Below are 15,567 nucleotides of genomic sequence, written 5' to 3'. Positions count from 1 at the left end.
GTGACTACAAAGCACAGTAGTGGTTCTCCATAATCTAGTGTGACCTCTTTCTGGCCCATGAATAGGGCCCTACCCCTTGTGCCCAGTGCTAGGGCCTTGTTAACATCTATGTCCTACAGACCAGAGATCGTCACAACTGCGATCATAGATGTTCTCCCCAGGTGGGAGTCGTTGCAGACTGCTTGAACTAGGATTTATGCGCATCACTGGTTTGACATTACACTTGTTAGACCACGGCTGGATTTTGTTAATGTACTAACAAAGAAGCACATTTTGCTGTATCAAAAATCTGGGATTTTGATGATAATATTGAAGTGTTTTCATTTCTATGTATATCTTTTATTTTATGAATTTAAAAATATTTTTCTGAGTAGTGGTCCAAGTGGCCAAGGGGGTGCATGGAGGAAAATAAGGTTAAACACTTCTGCTTAATAAAAATATATGTTGCTCTAACTCTTCTCAAAGGGATGCTTGACTTTGGGTGTTGAATCATCTCTCTGATCTGAGTCCAGGAGGTCTACCTCTTGGTACCCTCAAAGGTCCTGGGACACCTGTTCCCAAAGCAAACCACTGTATTAACTGCATGTAGGGCATTGCATAAGGGTATGTCCTAGGGGCACAGAATTGATCAGTTGTGGGTCTATTTCAACCAGTAAGCTGAGAGCTCGACATACCCTCACATCCTCAAGAAAAGTGGCCGTGGGCCATCTCAGCCAATGAGATTTGTCCCATGATACTCATCATCCTAGCCTCAGCCAGCCAGGGTTCTTACTAATGTCTGGCTAGTGGTTTCAGAAGTGGCTAAGTATGAGAGCTGGCCAAATAGGTACTTTCAGACTGAATGTCAACTAATCAGCCCAGTTAGATCCTGTCCCTTGGGGAGTTTGAATTTGAACACATGGGGGGAATCAGCAGTTGGGAGGTCCAGAAAAAGGGACAGACACAAAGAGAGAGGAAGGGCAAGAGAGAAGGAAGTTCAGTGAAAAGTAGGAATTTGCCAAGTTAGGATAGCCTTCAACCCCATTCTCCCAGAGGTCTGGTCCTGCACCTCTCTCATTCCATGGAGGTCTGCTTCTTACCACCTAGAAGAGAATACCTAACCCATGTCCCAAGAGCTCAAGAATTCAGGAGTCCTCAGCTACACATAACTCATAGAAGAGCACATCTTCTGGCATGCCAGAGATCCCAAAATGGGGAAGTTGGGGAGCTTTCTGCTTAGTCTCCACAATCTAGTGTGACCTCCTCCTGGCCCATGAATAGGGCCCTACCCCTTGTGCCCAGTGCTAGGGCCTTGTTGACATCTATGTCCTTGCAGGCCTGTCTCCAAGGGCTCTCTATTTGCTTGATGCTCACAAAGCAAACAGTTGGTATTACCGCTGGTGAGAAGGATGTGGAGACAGGCCAGCAGAAATGGGGAGGGGAAGATACAGAGAGATCTGCCACTCATCATCTGAGAGAAGTGGCATGGGGTAGACCTCTCTGACATGGATCCTTTGGTTCTCCATGTCCAGACTCCTCTCTCCCTTCAGGGTCTATGACATTCCCCTCCTTTCTAGAATTTCTCCACTGTCTTTGCTCAGAAGCAGAGTCAGATGCAGCTGCATCCACCCTCCTTTAATCCTAACAATGTTTTAGAGGTGAGGAAATGAGGCTGAGAGGTCTGATGCTAGCTATCAGAAGTGAGGAAGGAGTCCAGGCTCCTAAGTATACCTTATAAATAGTCTGCACATTGCCACCTCTCCAGCCTCTTCATTCACAGCTCCCTGCCACCCATTCCCTTGTCAAAGTGACAACAGATGTTCGTCTACTTATGTTGGAAGTTACATCCCATAAAACCATTGTAAATTATCATAAGTCAAAATTGCATTTAATACACCTAACCTACTAAACATTGTAGTTTAGCCTACTTAAATGTGCTCAGAACACCTATATTAGCCTACAATTGAGGGTAAAATCATCTAACAATGACTACTCTGTAGAGTATCAAACAGCATATCAGTTAGCCCAGCAAATAATCAAAATTGAAAATTCGCAGTACAGTTCCTATCGAATGCGCATGGCTTTCCCACCATTGTTAAGTCAAAAGAAAAAATCAAGTTGAACCGTGGGAAGTTGGAGGGGTGTCTGTATTTGGATTTCCCCAAACATGTTCCTTCGTCTGTTAAGTCTTTGCTCCTGCTGTTTCCCTGGCTAAAATACTCCTAGGATGCCCTTATTTCTGAGTGAATTCCAGAATTTACACTATTGGGTTTATTCAACCACTCAGTACATAATGGGTCTGTTTTACTCTAAACACTCTGCCAGGTGTTGGGGATCAAAGATGAATGAAGAAATCGGCTGGGAGGATATAACTGAGCGGAAACTTTTAAGTACACTCTAAAAACCCATAGAAGAAACAAAATAGGGGGTGTAATCCGTGCTTTCGCCCAGGTGTGTGTGTGAGGCCCGCGAGGCCGTAAGGGCACCTCCTCCCCACTCCCTCACCGCGTTCCCAAGGCGGAAGATTTGAGAAGGATTAGACATATAATCCTCGGGTTGGGTATCGCTTTCCGGAAGGCGTGAGGCCTAATTCCTAACCTGCCTTTACACCTGGTCCCATTGTTCTCTTCCTTGCAACCCATCAGGAATTAGCGATCTGGTTGGCAGGTCATTCTCTGTCAAGAGGGCTCGAGAAGTCTGGGTAACTTAAATATTCACCTCTGACTCAGAGACCTCGCCTAGACGTTGGTCACTTGGACGAGCAATAACCCCTAAGGAGGGTCTCAGGCGACATTCTTTGAACGTGTGCCCCCTTTAAAAGGAGGAGACTAGCAGGCGTAAGTGAGTAACCACAGCACGTCACAAATCCCGAACCGTGGTTTCAACTCCTAGCCAACCCCGCCGTCCCGCCCCGCGCCCTCCTAAGAACGTGGCTTCCGGGAATAGCACCGCTGGACCGCGGCTGAAGGCGCGGGCGCCGACGGGCCAGCGCGATCGCAGGGCGGGGCAAAATCTTAAAGGGCCGGAGCAAAGGAAGACCGGTGGTGGCAGTGGCTGCGGCGAAACCCAGGAAGGTTATGCCACGTGGTTTCCTGTAGGTTTCCTTTAAATCTCTCTAGTCCCAGAACCATGGAGCCCACGCGAGACTATCCACTGTTCGGGGGCGCCTTCTCTGCCACACTCCCTACCGGGGCCATTGATGTAAGGTTAGAAAGCCCCAGCGCGGACGGAGGCCAATCGGGTGGGTGGCAGAAATGAACTGGCGTCAACTAGGGCCTGCTTTGCCTCGTTCCAGCGACCTCCGACCAGTCCCAGACAATCAAGAAGTTTTCTGCCACCGCATGACGGACCAGAGTCTGATCGTGGAGCTCCTAGAGCTGCAGGACCACGTGCAGGGAGAAGCAGCTGCGCGGTGAGAGACCCGTGGCTGGCCAATGGGAAGGCCGGGTCCGAATGAGTGGGCGGGGCCTGTGCCTGTACTGTTAACCTGGGCTACAAGAACTTGGAGGGCAAACCTGTCACGGGAAGCCAGCGAGTTAAGTTCAAACTTAAAGATGCTTGTGGGGAGGTGGTGAGAGTTGCCCCTCCATGACCCTGCTCCTACACTCCAGGTACCACTTTGAGGACGTTGGTGGGGTGCAGGACGCTAGGACTGTTCAAGTGGAGGCTGTGCAACCCCTTCTTTTAGAGAACCTGGCCTTGAGGGGCTACTGTGAAGATGCCTGGGTCCTCTCTGGCAAGCAGCAGGTAGCTAAAGAGCATCAGCAGGTAAGGGCCGGTGGTGTGTGAGATACTCTGGAGGGGTGAAGAGGCTGGCCCTAGGGCATCAGGTAAGCATCTTGATGATGATCCTTTTAGGTAACAAAGGACATAACACTGCACCAGGCCTTGCTGCGGCTGCCTCGGTACCAGACTGATCTCCTGCTCACCTTCAATCAGCCCCCGTAAGGAGGACAGAAAGGGCATGTGGCTCATGAGTGGGGTCCCCAGGAAAACTGGCTGGGAGGGGCAGAGCAGAGAGGCTGGCTGGTGGGGTCCTCCAAGGAAGTAGAAGTGGGCCAGAGGTTTGGGGTCACAGATACCTAAGTCCTCCAAGGATCAGGAACTGGGAGCTTCCACACAGGAGGCCTGGATGATGTTATCTCCCCATCTGTTCTCCCACCCCAAAGCTCTGATCATAGGTCATCTCTTGGCTCTGAAAATCAGTCACTTCCACCCTGGAGCCTGGGTGACTTTGAACTGCTGGTGACCAGTCTGACTCTTCATGATCCCAACATCTTTGGTCCCCAGTAAAGATGCTGAAAAGCTACATGATGCTGCTGAAGACTTGGGGAGCCCACTCTGCAAGGGGAATAAAGGGTTGGATATATCCCCCAAATTCCTTCCCTGTGCATATACACAAGACACTTCTCTGCAGAAATAAACTTGCTTTATAACCAACATAATCTCTGTGCCTTTGAATCTAAAAGGACCCCGGGTCTCCCCAGTACCCTTTGGTCTTGGAGGGGGAGTTTAAAGTTGTACATGGGATCAGAAGGGACCCAAGGCTGGCAGTGGAGAAAGGGAGTCACTTCGGAGTGACTGGTTCAGCCCTGACGGAAGGGTGTGAAATGTACAGGGGGGCAGGTAGAGGACATTTAAAGTGACACCCAAGGAAGGGAAGGAAACTCTCTTGTAGTAATTTAACCCTGAGAAAACAGATGGGGAGTGGTATTGACTGTCCCCCTCTGATGGATGAAAGGTCAACTGGTCAGAAATCACCAGGACATATAATAATGGAGGCAGAAGTGACCAAGGAGTGCTGATTTGGTGGAGTGTGGAAGAGTCGCTGTTATTTGGTGTATTTGTAGTAGAGGACGCGCAGCTGGTCCCAGAAGAAGAGGGAGAGGATGGTGTGAGGGCCGAGGCGGAAGTAGGAGGCTCCTATACCCTTGTACATGCCAAAAATGCCCTCTGTCCGAGCTGTCTGCAGCAGAGTGTCCAGCATCCCCCGGTACATGAGGCCCTGAGAGCAGGTTGGAGGAGGGAGAGAACAGGGAAGGAGTTTGTCAGAGCCCATCAGGGGCCTCACTTCTGCAGGCTGCCTTTTGGGCTGTCTCACTTGCAGCCAGAATCTGCTCTCCCCCTTCCCTTTCCAGCTTTTCCTGCCTGTCTGAACCCCAGAGCACTCCCTTACCTTGCCCCGAGTGTCTGTGGGCTGGTTGTAGAGTCTTGTGCTGGCCACATCAAAGGGTGTCATGGCTAGGACCACTGCAATGCCACTCACCATAGCAGCTGCCAGAGCCACTTTCCAGCTCTGGGGAGGAAATATCTAAGGGAAAGGAGGAAGAGCTTTGTCAGTCAGCCAATCATTCAACTCCTAGGAAAGGGCAGGCCCTGCACGGGGGATACAGTAAGAGCTGGTAACTCAAGGAGCTTCCAGTCTATCAGTTATGGTACAGTGTGATGACACTCCCTGTGAAGGACTCACATAAACCTTCTGGGAGGAATGATGAGAGCTGTGGGAAGGCTGTAGAGGGTGATCCCCAACCCTTCTGCCCTCCCTCACATTAAGTGTTGGTACTGACCCCAAAACATTAAGTGTTGGTACTGACTTCTCTAAGACTCAGTTCAGCTTGTACTTCCCTGCCCACATTCCCATGGTGGCCCCATCCATTTCCCAGGCAGTACCTCCCACTGGATCATGAGGTTCTTGGTGGATGAGAAGGTGCACAGCTGGGTGGAGGAACCGAAGATAACTCGAGGTAGCCCACCAATGGCCCCACGCCACAACCCCACCAGACCGTGCTTCTGGCCAATCTCTGTTAGTGCCTGAAACATGCCCTGGTAGAGGGAAGACCATGGGGAAGGGTTTAGTCACATTGGTATCAGGGGCTGCCATCTTCCAACACTGCTAAGGATGGGTGCATAACAGGCATCTGATGTCTGGACAACCTTTGTGTGTGAGCTCAGCACCAGAATGTTGCCCTTTGGTTGTCTACCACCCCGCTGTCTCCTCCCTTGCCATCCCAGACTAGAGAGTATGGAGGTGAGGACATTAGCAGACTAGGAGAATGGGGTAGGAGAAATGGGTGCAAAAGACTAGAGGAACTGGGGAACATGTGGGGAAGAGGATCTGGGTGGACTTCAGGGGTAGAAGGAGGCTGGATTGGCTGGGCAGAGCCTTGTCTGGATTGTAGCTGCTGGGTGCAGGCAGAAAGTTGGGGCCAAATGGGAGAGAATGGCAGGGGCTCCAGTGGGGTTGGAAACACCTTACCTGATGCTTATACTGGTGCCCTACAGCAATTTCTGAGGCTGCCTGTGCTTGTAGGTGTGTCTTCACCTGAGGACAAGAGAGTATCACAACCTATGGCCTAGTGACCATCCTTCTACTTCAGAGACCCAAACACCTGAACCCCTCATACTTCCTCTAGGGTGTTCAACAATGAATATCCTTTTAATCTGATAATTATTGTTGTTCCCACTTAACGAATTGGTCATGGGACTCTGTCCCTTGGCTCCAGTCCTGGGGAATGGATTTCATGTCACTGCAAGACACCCCACCCCCTCTACAGCCTCCTTCCCTTGTGAGTAGGCATGGAGATGGAGAGGTTAGAGCATGCCAACATTTCCTAAGATTCTTCATGTTAGGCAACACCTGGGTGTCCAGCCTCTCATGCCAGTTCCTATTCCCAGTCAGGATCTCCAGCCACCAGCACAATCAGATTCCCCATCAGACTCTGGTGCGTTGTAAGGGGTCATCTGCACCTGACCCCAAAACTTCATGGAGCCACGGGTTCAGCTGACTTTGTGGAGGGTACTGTCCCTGAATCTCATATCCTAGGAGTGAGACCAGACTGCCTCTCCTTCAGAACTTAGTGCCCCTCAGTGTCTTCCCAGGAGAAGCACAAAGCAGGGCCTAGTCCTAGCAATAAGCAGCTGTTTGACCTTGAGCTGGTCACTTCCCCTCTCTAGGCCTCAGGCAAAGGGTCTATAACCTGGATAACTCAAAAGGGCCAAATGTGAGATTGTAACTCTGTGATGTCCAGGACCACTCCCGATCCTTACACTTGCTGAGGTATGCCACTCAAGCTCCTCACCCACCCCTACACAAATCCACTTCCAATCTCAGTATCAGTTATGAAGGCCCAGGTCCCCACCCCACACCAAGTGTCTGCCTTGGAGGCCCCAGGCAAGACCCTTTTTCTCACCATGTAGATAGGGCTCCCCAAGTAGGCTCCCATGACCCCAGCCATGGCACCAGCTGCTGCACTGCGGACCGGGCTGAGGGTGCCCTCAGCTGTGTGCAGGTAGCCTCCAGCCTCAGCCATCCCGTAGGTGCCGAGCCGAATGCCATTCATCAGGAATTGGTATAGGAGGGCAGGGGCCAGGCCTTTCTGCAGGGCAGCCAGACCGTCCACCTTGCCGATGGTAATGAAGGCATGGAAGACGTTTCGGTAGTGCCGCTGGTAGCTGCCAGGGGCCTGCAGTTCTCCCTGCAACTGCATCCTAGTCTTCACCACCTCCAGGGGGTTGGTGAACAAACAGGCCCCACAGGCTGCCAGGCCGCTCATCATGAAGTCCATACTGGTGTAGCAGTAGCAAGAACTGGCCCAAGAGTAAGAAAGTTAAAATGAGCTTCAGAAACGGGGTCAGAAATCAGGAAAGACCTCAATTTCAGCAGTCCAGGCTGCAGGAGGTAGGAATTTAGGTCTCCGGAGTCCAGAGTGTCAGGGTCAAATGTCAGAAGGTCAAAGGTTAGCTGGATTTGGGAGTCAGGAGCTGGCAAAAAGAGAAGAAAGAAGTTAGGGGAGTCTGGCGAGAAGGTTACGACAGGCTTCTGTTGGTCAAAGGAGTTGATGTCAAGGAGGGGCAGAAGTCAGAGGGACCGTAGGTGAGATGCTGAGAATGGCTGGCTGCTGGGGGTCCGAGAGTACGGAAGGGAAATGTGGAGCTGAGCTGGGAAGGAAGATAAAAGAAAAAAAAAAAAACAGGAGATTATGCAGGAAAAGGATCCAGGAGATCTGGTGGCGTCCCCGGGACAGCAGGGAGATCTGGTGGCGTCCTCGGGACAGCAAGGAGATCGGGATCGCGGAAGTCTGGACTCCGGCGTAGACTGTGCGTTCCCAGGGGGCTGCTGGAGTTTGCAGCAGCTGCTGGAGTTCGCAGCAGCTCCGCGAGGTAGCCTGCGGAGAAGGCGCCACCACACTCTAGTCGGAGTGCGCAGCGCCCAATAGGGGTGCCTGGGAGCGCCTCGGCCAATCAGCTCCATGCCGGCTTCTTGGCCAATGGCAAGCGCTCCTGGCGACGCGACCTCGGAACCGGCGAGAGGCGGTTGGAATTAACTCTCCCAGCTCAGGCTCCTGGGCCAGGTTAGCGGCCTGGATCTCTGGGAGAGGTAGCAGGAGAGCGGAGGGTTTCATCACCCGCAGGGAGGAGAGGGGTTGGACCTTGGGTTACTGGACGTGTGCGGAGGCCGAACGCGAAGGCAGCAGTCTACCACTGGGGTGTTGGGGCTCTTCTCCTTCGCATTCTGTCCCGGGCCTTCGCCCAGTGGAATTGTCCAACTGTAGATACATGCCCTGATGGGTTCTGGTGCCAGGACAGCCTGGAAGGTGCGGCTCTGTCCGCGGGGCAGCTGAGACGCACCTGCTGAACTGGACTTGCAGGTTCTTGCCCCGGATGTAGCTGGCTGCGGCTGGAGGGAAGGGGACCTGATGGAAAGTGAGGGAGCGTGGTCTCCTTCCTATGCTCTTTTGATCCTCAGCAACCTGGAGGAAAAGACCTGACACGCCAAGGCAGAGATTTAAATCTCTGGGCTTAGGTTACACAGGGCCAGCAAATGGTAGTGGGAGAGATCTTGAGATTCTGGCCTCCTGCCCTTGCCCATGAGTCTGATCATGGTTAATCATGGAAGAAATTCTGAGAAAAGAAACTATGAAGCTAGCTGGGAGAAGGCAGATGGATAGAGCCTGTCATCTGAGGCTGCAGAAGGAGGTAGAGGGCACACGTGTGTGAGAGGCCATCACCAGATTTAGACTGAGAGAACCTTCTGAGTTCCAGTTTGGTTCTTCCTGCTTACCAGCTAGATGGCCTTGGGCAAGTTACTTAACATTTCAGAGCTCCCTTTGAAAAATGGAATGATAATTATCTATTGCACATACCTGCGTGAAACTGTTGGACTTCCAATAGGTGTTCAATTTACAGATTTCTTGAAAAGTCAAGAGCTGTCATACTCCTGTGTGTCCTGTGCCAACAGCCAGATCAGAATATCCTTGCCCCCTTCTTTTGGTGATCTCTAAATCATTCAAATTATTCTTTACATTAAACTTCATTTCTCCTAACCTTTGAAGTTTTTCAGATTCTCCATGTTCAGGCCATTTCCAATTATGCTTTGCTCCTCAAATATTTATCCATGTTTCTCATTTTGTTTAACAGTTGTTTACTCTCTGACTCCTTTGCTACAGCGGGAGTTCTTGTATACCCTGCCAATTTGGTCTGAATTGTTTCTCTCTCACCGGTGTACTGCTAAGTCATTGCGCCTTAGGAAGAAGCAGGAAGGGTGGAGGGTAAGGTAGAGTAGATAATGGAGTTTCTCCTAGGTTCTGGAAGGGTCTCCAAAAAATTTCCAAGAAGTGCTCCCCAAATGCCTTCACCTACTAGATGGCATGAGAGTTCCTCATTGTTTTAATCCTTAGGTTTATACCAGTTCTTCAAGTATGGTCTCTGGAGCAGAAGTAGCAGCAGCAGCAGCACCACCACCACCACCATCACTGGGGTATCTATTAGAAACAAACATTTTCTAATCCCACCCTAGACCTCCTGTGCCAGAAACTCTGGAGGTGGAGACTGACAATATACTTTAATAAGCCCTCTCGGTTATTCTGATGTGTGCTAAAGTTTTAGAACCACTGGCTTAAGGCTTTTATCTTTAATATCCAGGCAAACTAGAGATAGACACTTTATAAAGTGATGTTTTTTAAAAATAAGCTTAATTTTTGGAAGTTTTAGATTTACAGAAAAATAGTACAGCTACTATGAGAGTTCTCATATACCCCAGTCCAGTTCCCATATTATTAACATCTTATATTAATGTGATATTTTGTTGGAATTTTGAACCAATATTGATACACTATGATTAACTAAAGTCCATACTTTATACAGATTTTCTTCATTTTTTTATCCTCACTTGAGGACATTTTCATTTACTTTTGGTTTTTGTTTATATTTTCTAAAGATTTTTATTTATTTACTTTTAGAGAGAGGGGAAAGGAGAAAGAAAGAGAGGGAGGGAAACATGGATGTGCAAATGGTTGCCTCTCCCACACCCCCTACTGGGGACATGGCCCACAACCCAGGCAGGTGCCCTGACTGGTAATCAAACTGGTGAGCTTTTGGGCCAGCACTCTGTACTGAACCACACCAGCCAGGGAGGGGTGGGGAGAGAGAGAGAGAGAGAGAGAGAAAGAGAGAAGGAGAGATAGGGGGAGAGAGAGGGAGGGAGGGAGAGAGAGAAAGAGAGAGAAAACCACTGATTGGTTGCATTTGTAGGCGCTCAGGCCTGGGACCCATGCTGGCACCTGGGATCATATGCCCTCACTAATTCTAAAACCCCTAATAGGGCACCAGCCCAAGTCCTGGGTTCTAGCCTGTGGTTGCTACCTTGCCACCATGTTTACACCACCAAGTCTTGGGGCCAAAGGGCTAGAGTTGTTCTGGGTAAGTCCTCTATCTCCAAAACTGAGAGCATAAACTGCCCAAATAGCTAAGACTTCCTGGGATTTGAAGACAGTGAGGTGTGTAGTGAGGGAGGCCTAAAGATGGCTTGCAGAGAGAGGTCTGAGGCTGAGAAATCCTAAAGCCAAATCTTTGAAACTCAGATTGCCTTTCATAGTTCTAAATCTATACGCCAACAAAAGCAGGCCTGCATCTGTGGCATTGGAGTCTGGCTGTTCTGGGCACTCACCTTTCAGCAATGTCTGAAGCAGATGGTACAAGATCTGAGCTGCCCTTTTTTTGGCTTGAATGTGATTCTAACTCTTCTGGGGGTAGAATAGGTCCCTCTCCCTCAAATCTCCATTTATCCTTGGTCTTACTAGGCCCTTTATACAGGGGATCTGAACCTGATGGGCCAGTTCCTGCCAAGGCCTCTCCATGCCTAATGGGACTCTGGGTCATCTGTCGTGTTACTAGAGTCCTGATCCTATGCAGTATAGAGGCCACAAGAGGTGTCAGAACTGCAGAAGTTTCAGTGCAAGGGAAGCTTCAGGCCAGACCTGAGCTCTCCCTGTTTGTGGCTCACTTCCCCCGAGGCCCACCAGGAACGCTGATTCAGCACTTTACTCCGTGCAGTAGGTATTGCTGAGTTGGGGTAGAAATAAGTGGGTGACACAAGAGAGCCAACAGGCAGGGTAGTTATTGATGCCCAGCCAACTATTAAACTAATGAAAACAATTTAAACTATTAAGAAATTTTTTGTGGTTTTATTGTATCATTAGGCATTAAAACATCTGAATAAATCAATGTCTGGAAGATGAGGCAGCTGCTTTCTCCTTCACTTCTTTGGGTTGCTAGAACAACTTGTCAGTATATTTCAAAAAAGAAAGTCAGCCCTGGCTGCTGGATGGCTCAGTTGGTTGGAGAATCCTCCCAAACACCAAAAGACACAGGTTCGATTCCCAGTCAAGGCATATACCTGGGTTGCAGGTTTGATCCCTGGTCACGGCATGTATAGGAGGCAACTGACTGGTTTCATTCTCTTTCTCTCCTCCTTCTGTTCTCCCTAAAATCCACAAACATATTGTCAGGTGAAGATTAAAAAAAAAACACCTTTTGCATTACTTAAGTCTTTCCTTGTACCAAGGCATGGACTGGTACAACACAAACTTCTGTGAGATGCAATTAGTCTAGCATCCAAACATCATGCACAGTACCTAGGTAGCAGCAGCAACTGCACCCACCCCCCACTGTGGCCCTGATTATTTGTGTATGATATTTGGAGCATCTGGAAGAATATGAATACTATGGGGAAGGGGAAGGAGGAGGAAACAGCATGAGTGCCTGGCTAGGAGGAGGTCAACAAAAGTTGTGCAGACCAAGCCTGACCATGTCACTGGTTGATGCTTTTTAATAGGATTGTCTGGTAAAACCCCACGATGGGGTCTTCACTGATCTTAAGCTGACCCACAACCATGCTGATGATGCAGCAGATGATCTGGCGTAGCCTGGTGGTCCTGTGTGGCGATGCTGTGCTGGAGTTTCTGAAATGGAAGGCTAGACAACTTCTCCACAATGGCAGCTTTCCCCTGCAATTGTTGTTCTTGCCACGTAAGGCATGTTGTGACACTGTAAATTGTGCCTAGTTAGTTTCTGTCATTATCAAATAATTGGTAGTCACATTCAATAAAGCTGGATCCATTCTGCTCCCAAATTGGCCTGTCTCCCATTCTGGAGCATCACCCAGCCTTGCTGAGACCTTTGTGACGGCTTCTACAGTTCTAACGAGAAGGTTGTGGGCCACGCCATCTCCTGCTTCACCTCAATAGACCCCAGGCATACTGAGGCCAGGCTCCTCGAGAGCAGAAATGACCTTGATGACCTCTCACCCACTGAGTGTCAGCCTCCCCTGACTGTTCCGTGTTCAAGGGGCTGACACAATGGCAGCAGTGGCAGCGGTAATAGCAACGGCAACCTGGTGCTGTCTGTGGAGCTCAGTTTCTTTTGGAACTGGGTGGGGCATACATAAACAGGTGGTGACTAGTATAGGTCTGAAAAGTCATGGTTTCCATCTTTGTGCTTGTTTTGAGCAGCAGGCCCACTGGAAACTCTTATGGGACTGTATCAAATTAAAAAGCTTCTGCATGGCTAAAGAAACCATCATCAAAATCAAAAGGGAACCAACTTTAAGGGAGAACATATTTGCCAATGATACACCAGATAAGAGCTTCATTTTCCAAAATATATAAAGAACTTATACTCCTCAACACCAGGAAGACAAACAACTCAATTAAAAAGTGGACAAAGACCAGAATGGACACTTCTTCAAGGAGAACATACAGATGACCCATAGACATGAAAAGATGCTCAATATCACTAATCATCAGAGAAATGCAAATTAAAACCACAATGGGACATCAGCTCACATCTGCCAGAATGGCTATCATTAGTAACTCAACAAACAGCAAGTGCTGGCAAGGATGTGGAGAAAAGGGAACCCAAGTGCACTGTTGGTGGGAATGCAGACTGGTATAGCCACTGTGGAAAACAATATGGAATTTCCTCCAGAAATTAAAAATAGAATTACCTTTTGACCCAGCGATTCCACTTCTGGGGATATATACTAAGAATCCCAGGAAAAATGGAGACAACTATACTTGAATAACAATAAAAAAAAATGTGGGAAAAAAAAAGAATCCTGAAACACCAATTCAAAGGAATATAGGCACCGCTATGTTCATAGCAGCATTATTTACAGTAGCCAAGGTCCAGAAACAGCCCAAGTGCACATCAGTAGATGAGTGGATAAAAAAGTACATTTACACAGTAGAATCCTATACAACAGTAAAAAAGAAGAAATTCTTACCTTTTGTGACAGCATGGATGGACCTGGAGACTATTATGCTAAGTGAAATAAGCCAGTCAGTAAAAGACAATACTGTATGATCTCACTTATATGTGGAATCTAATGAACAAAATAAACTGATGAGCAAAATGGAATCAGATAGAATAGATACATGGAACAGACTGTCAGCTGTAAATGGGAGGGAGAGAGGGGGCTGATTGAAAGAAGGTGAAAGGATTAGTCAAAGAACATATATACAAGACCCACAGACATGGACAACAGTGTGGGGACTGACTGTGGGAGTGAGAAATGGGCTGGGTGGAGGGCGAAAGTGGGGGAAAATTGGGACAACTGTAAAAGCATAAATGATAGCCCTGGCTGGTGTGGCTAAGTGGATTGAGCGCTGGCCTGAACTAGAGGGTCACTGGTTCGATTCCCAGTCATGGCACATGCTTGGGTTGTGGGCCAGGACCCCTGTCAGGGGCATGTGAGAGGCAACCACACATTGATATTTCTCTTCCTCTTTCTCTCCCTCCCTTCCACTTTCTGAAAAAAAAAAAAATCATAAACAGTGATTTAAAAAAATGCTCTTTGTCAGGCATGTTAGAACTTTCTCAGTGTAGCTCCAGGGAGCTTCTGATCCCCAGAACATGCTGCCCTGCCTTTGGGAGTGGAGAAAGTCTCTTTATTTGTCAACAGACAAGTGAAAAGCCTCCAGATGGGTCTCTGCCAGGGATACACAGAAGAAAATGAGATAAGCTCATACCAGCCCAGGAGGAGAGGTAAAGCTCCATCCAATGCCTCTTCTGCGCACCTCCCCATTCAGACCTGCGACAGTTCATGCAGTACCAAGTGCCACTCATGTTTGCAGCTAACAACCACCACTTTTGGGTTAGTTACCTTTTTGAATGATATTTCTGTAAGTAGCAAAACTAATAAAGATATTCTCATTTCAGTAAAAACAATACAAAACAGGATTGTTTGGCTACACATGTGTATCTTTTTTTCATCCTATACAAAGACATTTTTTTAAAAGATTTTATTTTCAAAGAGAGGAGACGGGAGGGAGAAAGACAGGGAGAGAAACATCAATATATTTGTGAGAGAAATATCAATCCATCAGTTGCCTCTCATATGCCCCCAGCACACTCCCAGCTTGCTCCCAACTGGGGACCTGGCCTGCAAAACAGGCATGTTCCCTGACTGGGAATTGAACTGGTGACCTTTTTGTTCACAGGCCAATGCTCAATCTGCTGAGCCTTACCAGCTAGGACCCCAAGGACAATGTTGTTTTTAGAAAGAGGGTTGAATCTACACTGCTCCAACCAACTGAGCCACACTGGCCAGGGCGTATCTTTCTTTAAAAAAAATTTTTTTTTAATTTTTATTTTGTTTCTAGACAGGGGGAAAGGGAGGGAGAAAGAAAGAGAAACATCAATGTGTGGTTGCCTCTCATATACCCCCTACTGGGGACTTGGCATGAAACCTAGGCATGTGCCCTGACCAGGAATCAAACTGGTGACCCTTTGGTTTGCAGGCTGGCACTCAATCCACTGAGCCATACCAGCCAGGGTAGGGCTGTATCTTTCTTGATAGGGTCTCTGAAGTACTTTTGGAGAAAGATTTATTTTCCTAGGAAGCCCAAAATGATCTAGATGTGAGATCTGGGAGATTAGGGGCCTGGTCCTGGGTTGTGTGTATGTGTGGGTGTGTGTTGGAAAGCTGGTGGAATGAACAGAATTATGGAAAGTAGGGAAGGAGAGTCAGGGGAATAGTGGACTGTGGGGAAGATTCAATTTAATTTGGTTCAATTAGCCAAATATTAAGCACCATTGTATGCCCGACCATTTTCCTGAACTTTGGGATGCATCGGTGAATAAAAGAGATAAAGATCCTGCCTCCAGAAAGCTCACTTTCAAATGTAAAATATAATTAACTATAAACATGTCAACTTTTATCCTCACCTGAGAACATGCTTATTAACTTTAGAGAGAAGGGAAGGGAGAGAGAGAGAGGGAAAGAAGCATCAATGTGAGAGAGAAATATTG

General features: G+C 48.3%; 2 protein-coding genes across 5 annotated transcripts; one reads left to right on the top strand and one right to left on the bottom strand.

Moving 5' to 3' along the window:
• Positions 1 to 2,882: 2,882 nt before the first annotated feature.
• RANGRF (RAN guanine nucleotide release factor) lies at positions 2,883 to 4,419 on the top strand. 3 transcript variants are annotated; one of them, XM_028534499.2, is made up of 5 exons: positions 2,885 to 3,185; positions 3,275 to 3,391; positions 3,591 to 3,747; positions 3,838 to 3,923; positions 4,161 to 4,419. In XM_028534499.2, the coding sequence occupies exons 1-5, from the start codon at positions 3,109 to 3,111 to the stop codon at positions 4,270 to 4,272; spliced, it is 549 nt and encodes a 182-aa protein (XP_028390300.1). In that variant the 5' UTR covers positions 2,885 to 3,108; the 3' UTR covers positions 4,273 to 4,419. The 3 variants fall into 3 exon arrangements, with proteins under 3 accessions (XP_035888914.1, XP_028390300.1, XP_028390299.1); XM_028534498.2 differs by having other exon boundaries at positions 2,888 to 3,185; positions 4,149 to 4,419; XM_036033021.1 differs by lacking the exon at positions 3,838 to 3,923 and having other exon boundaries at positions 2,883 to 3,185; positions 4,149 to 4,238.
• Positions 4,392 to 8,192, bottom strand: SLC25A35 (solute carrier family 25 member 35). Of its 2 annotated transcripts, XM_028534495.2 has the most exons (5): positions 7,170 to 8,192; positions 6,236 to 6,301; positions 5,650 to 5,802; positions 5,156 to 5,290; positions 4,392 to 4,984 (listed from the first exon to the last, which is right to left on the bottom strand). In XM_028534495.2, exons 1-5 carry the CDS (start codon positions 7,542 to 7,544, stop codon positions 4,811 to 4,813), a joined length of 903 nt encoding a protein of 300 aa, XP_028390296.1. In that variant the 5' UTR covers positions 7,545 to 8,192; the 3' UTR covers positions 4,392 to 4,810. The 2 variants fall into 2 exon arrangements, with proteins under 2 accessions (XP_028390296.1, XP_028390298.1); XM_028534497.2 differs by lacking the exon at positions 5,650 to 5,802 and having other exon boundaries at positions 7,170 to 8,118.
• Between the last annotated feature and the right edge of the window lie 7,375 nt (positions 8,193 to 15,567).

Source organism: Phyllostomus discolor, chromosome 8, assembly GCF_004126475.2.
Source record: "Phyllostomus discolor isolate MPI-MPIP mPhyDis1 chromosome 8, mPhyDis1.pri.v3, whole genome shotgun sequence".
In the NCBI taxonomy this organism is placed as follows: domain Eukaryota; kingdom Metazoa; phylum Chordata; class Mammalia; order Chiroptera; family Phyllostomidae; genus Phyllostomus; species Phyllostomus discolor.
The sequence above is the reverse complement of the archived record's forward strand: the minus strand, read 5'-3'. Positions and strand labels throughout refer to the sequence as shown.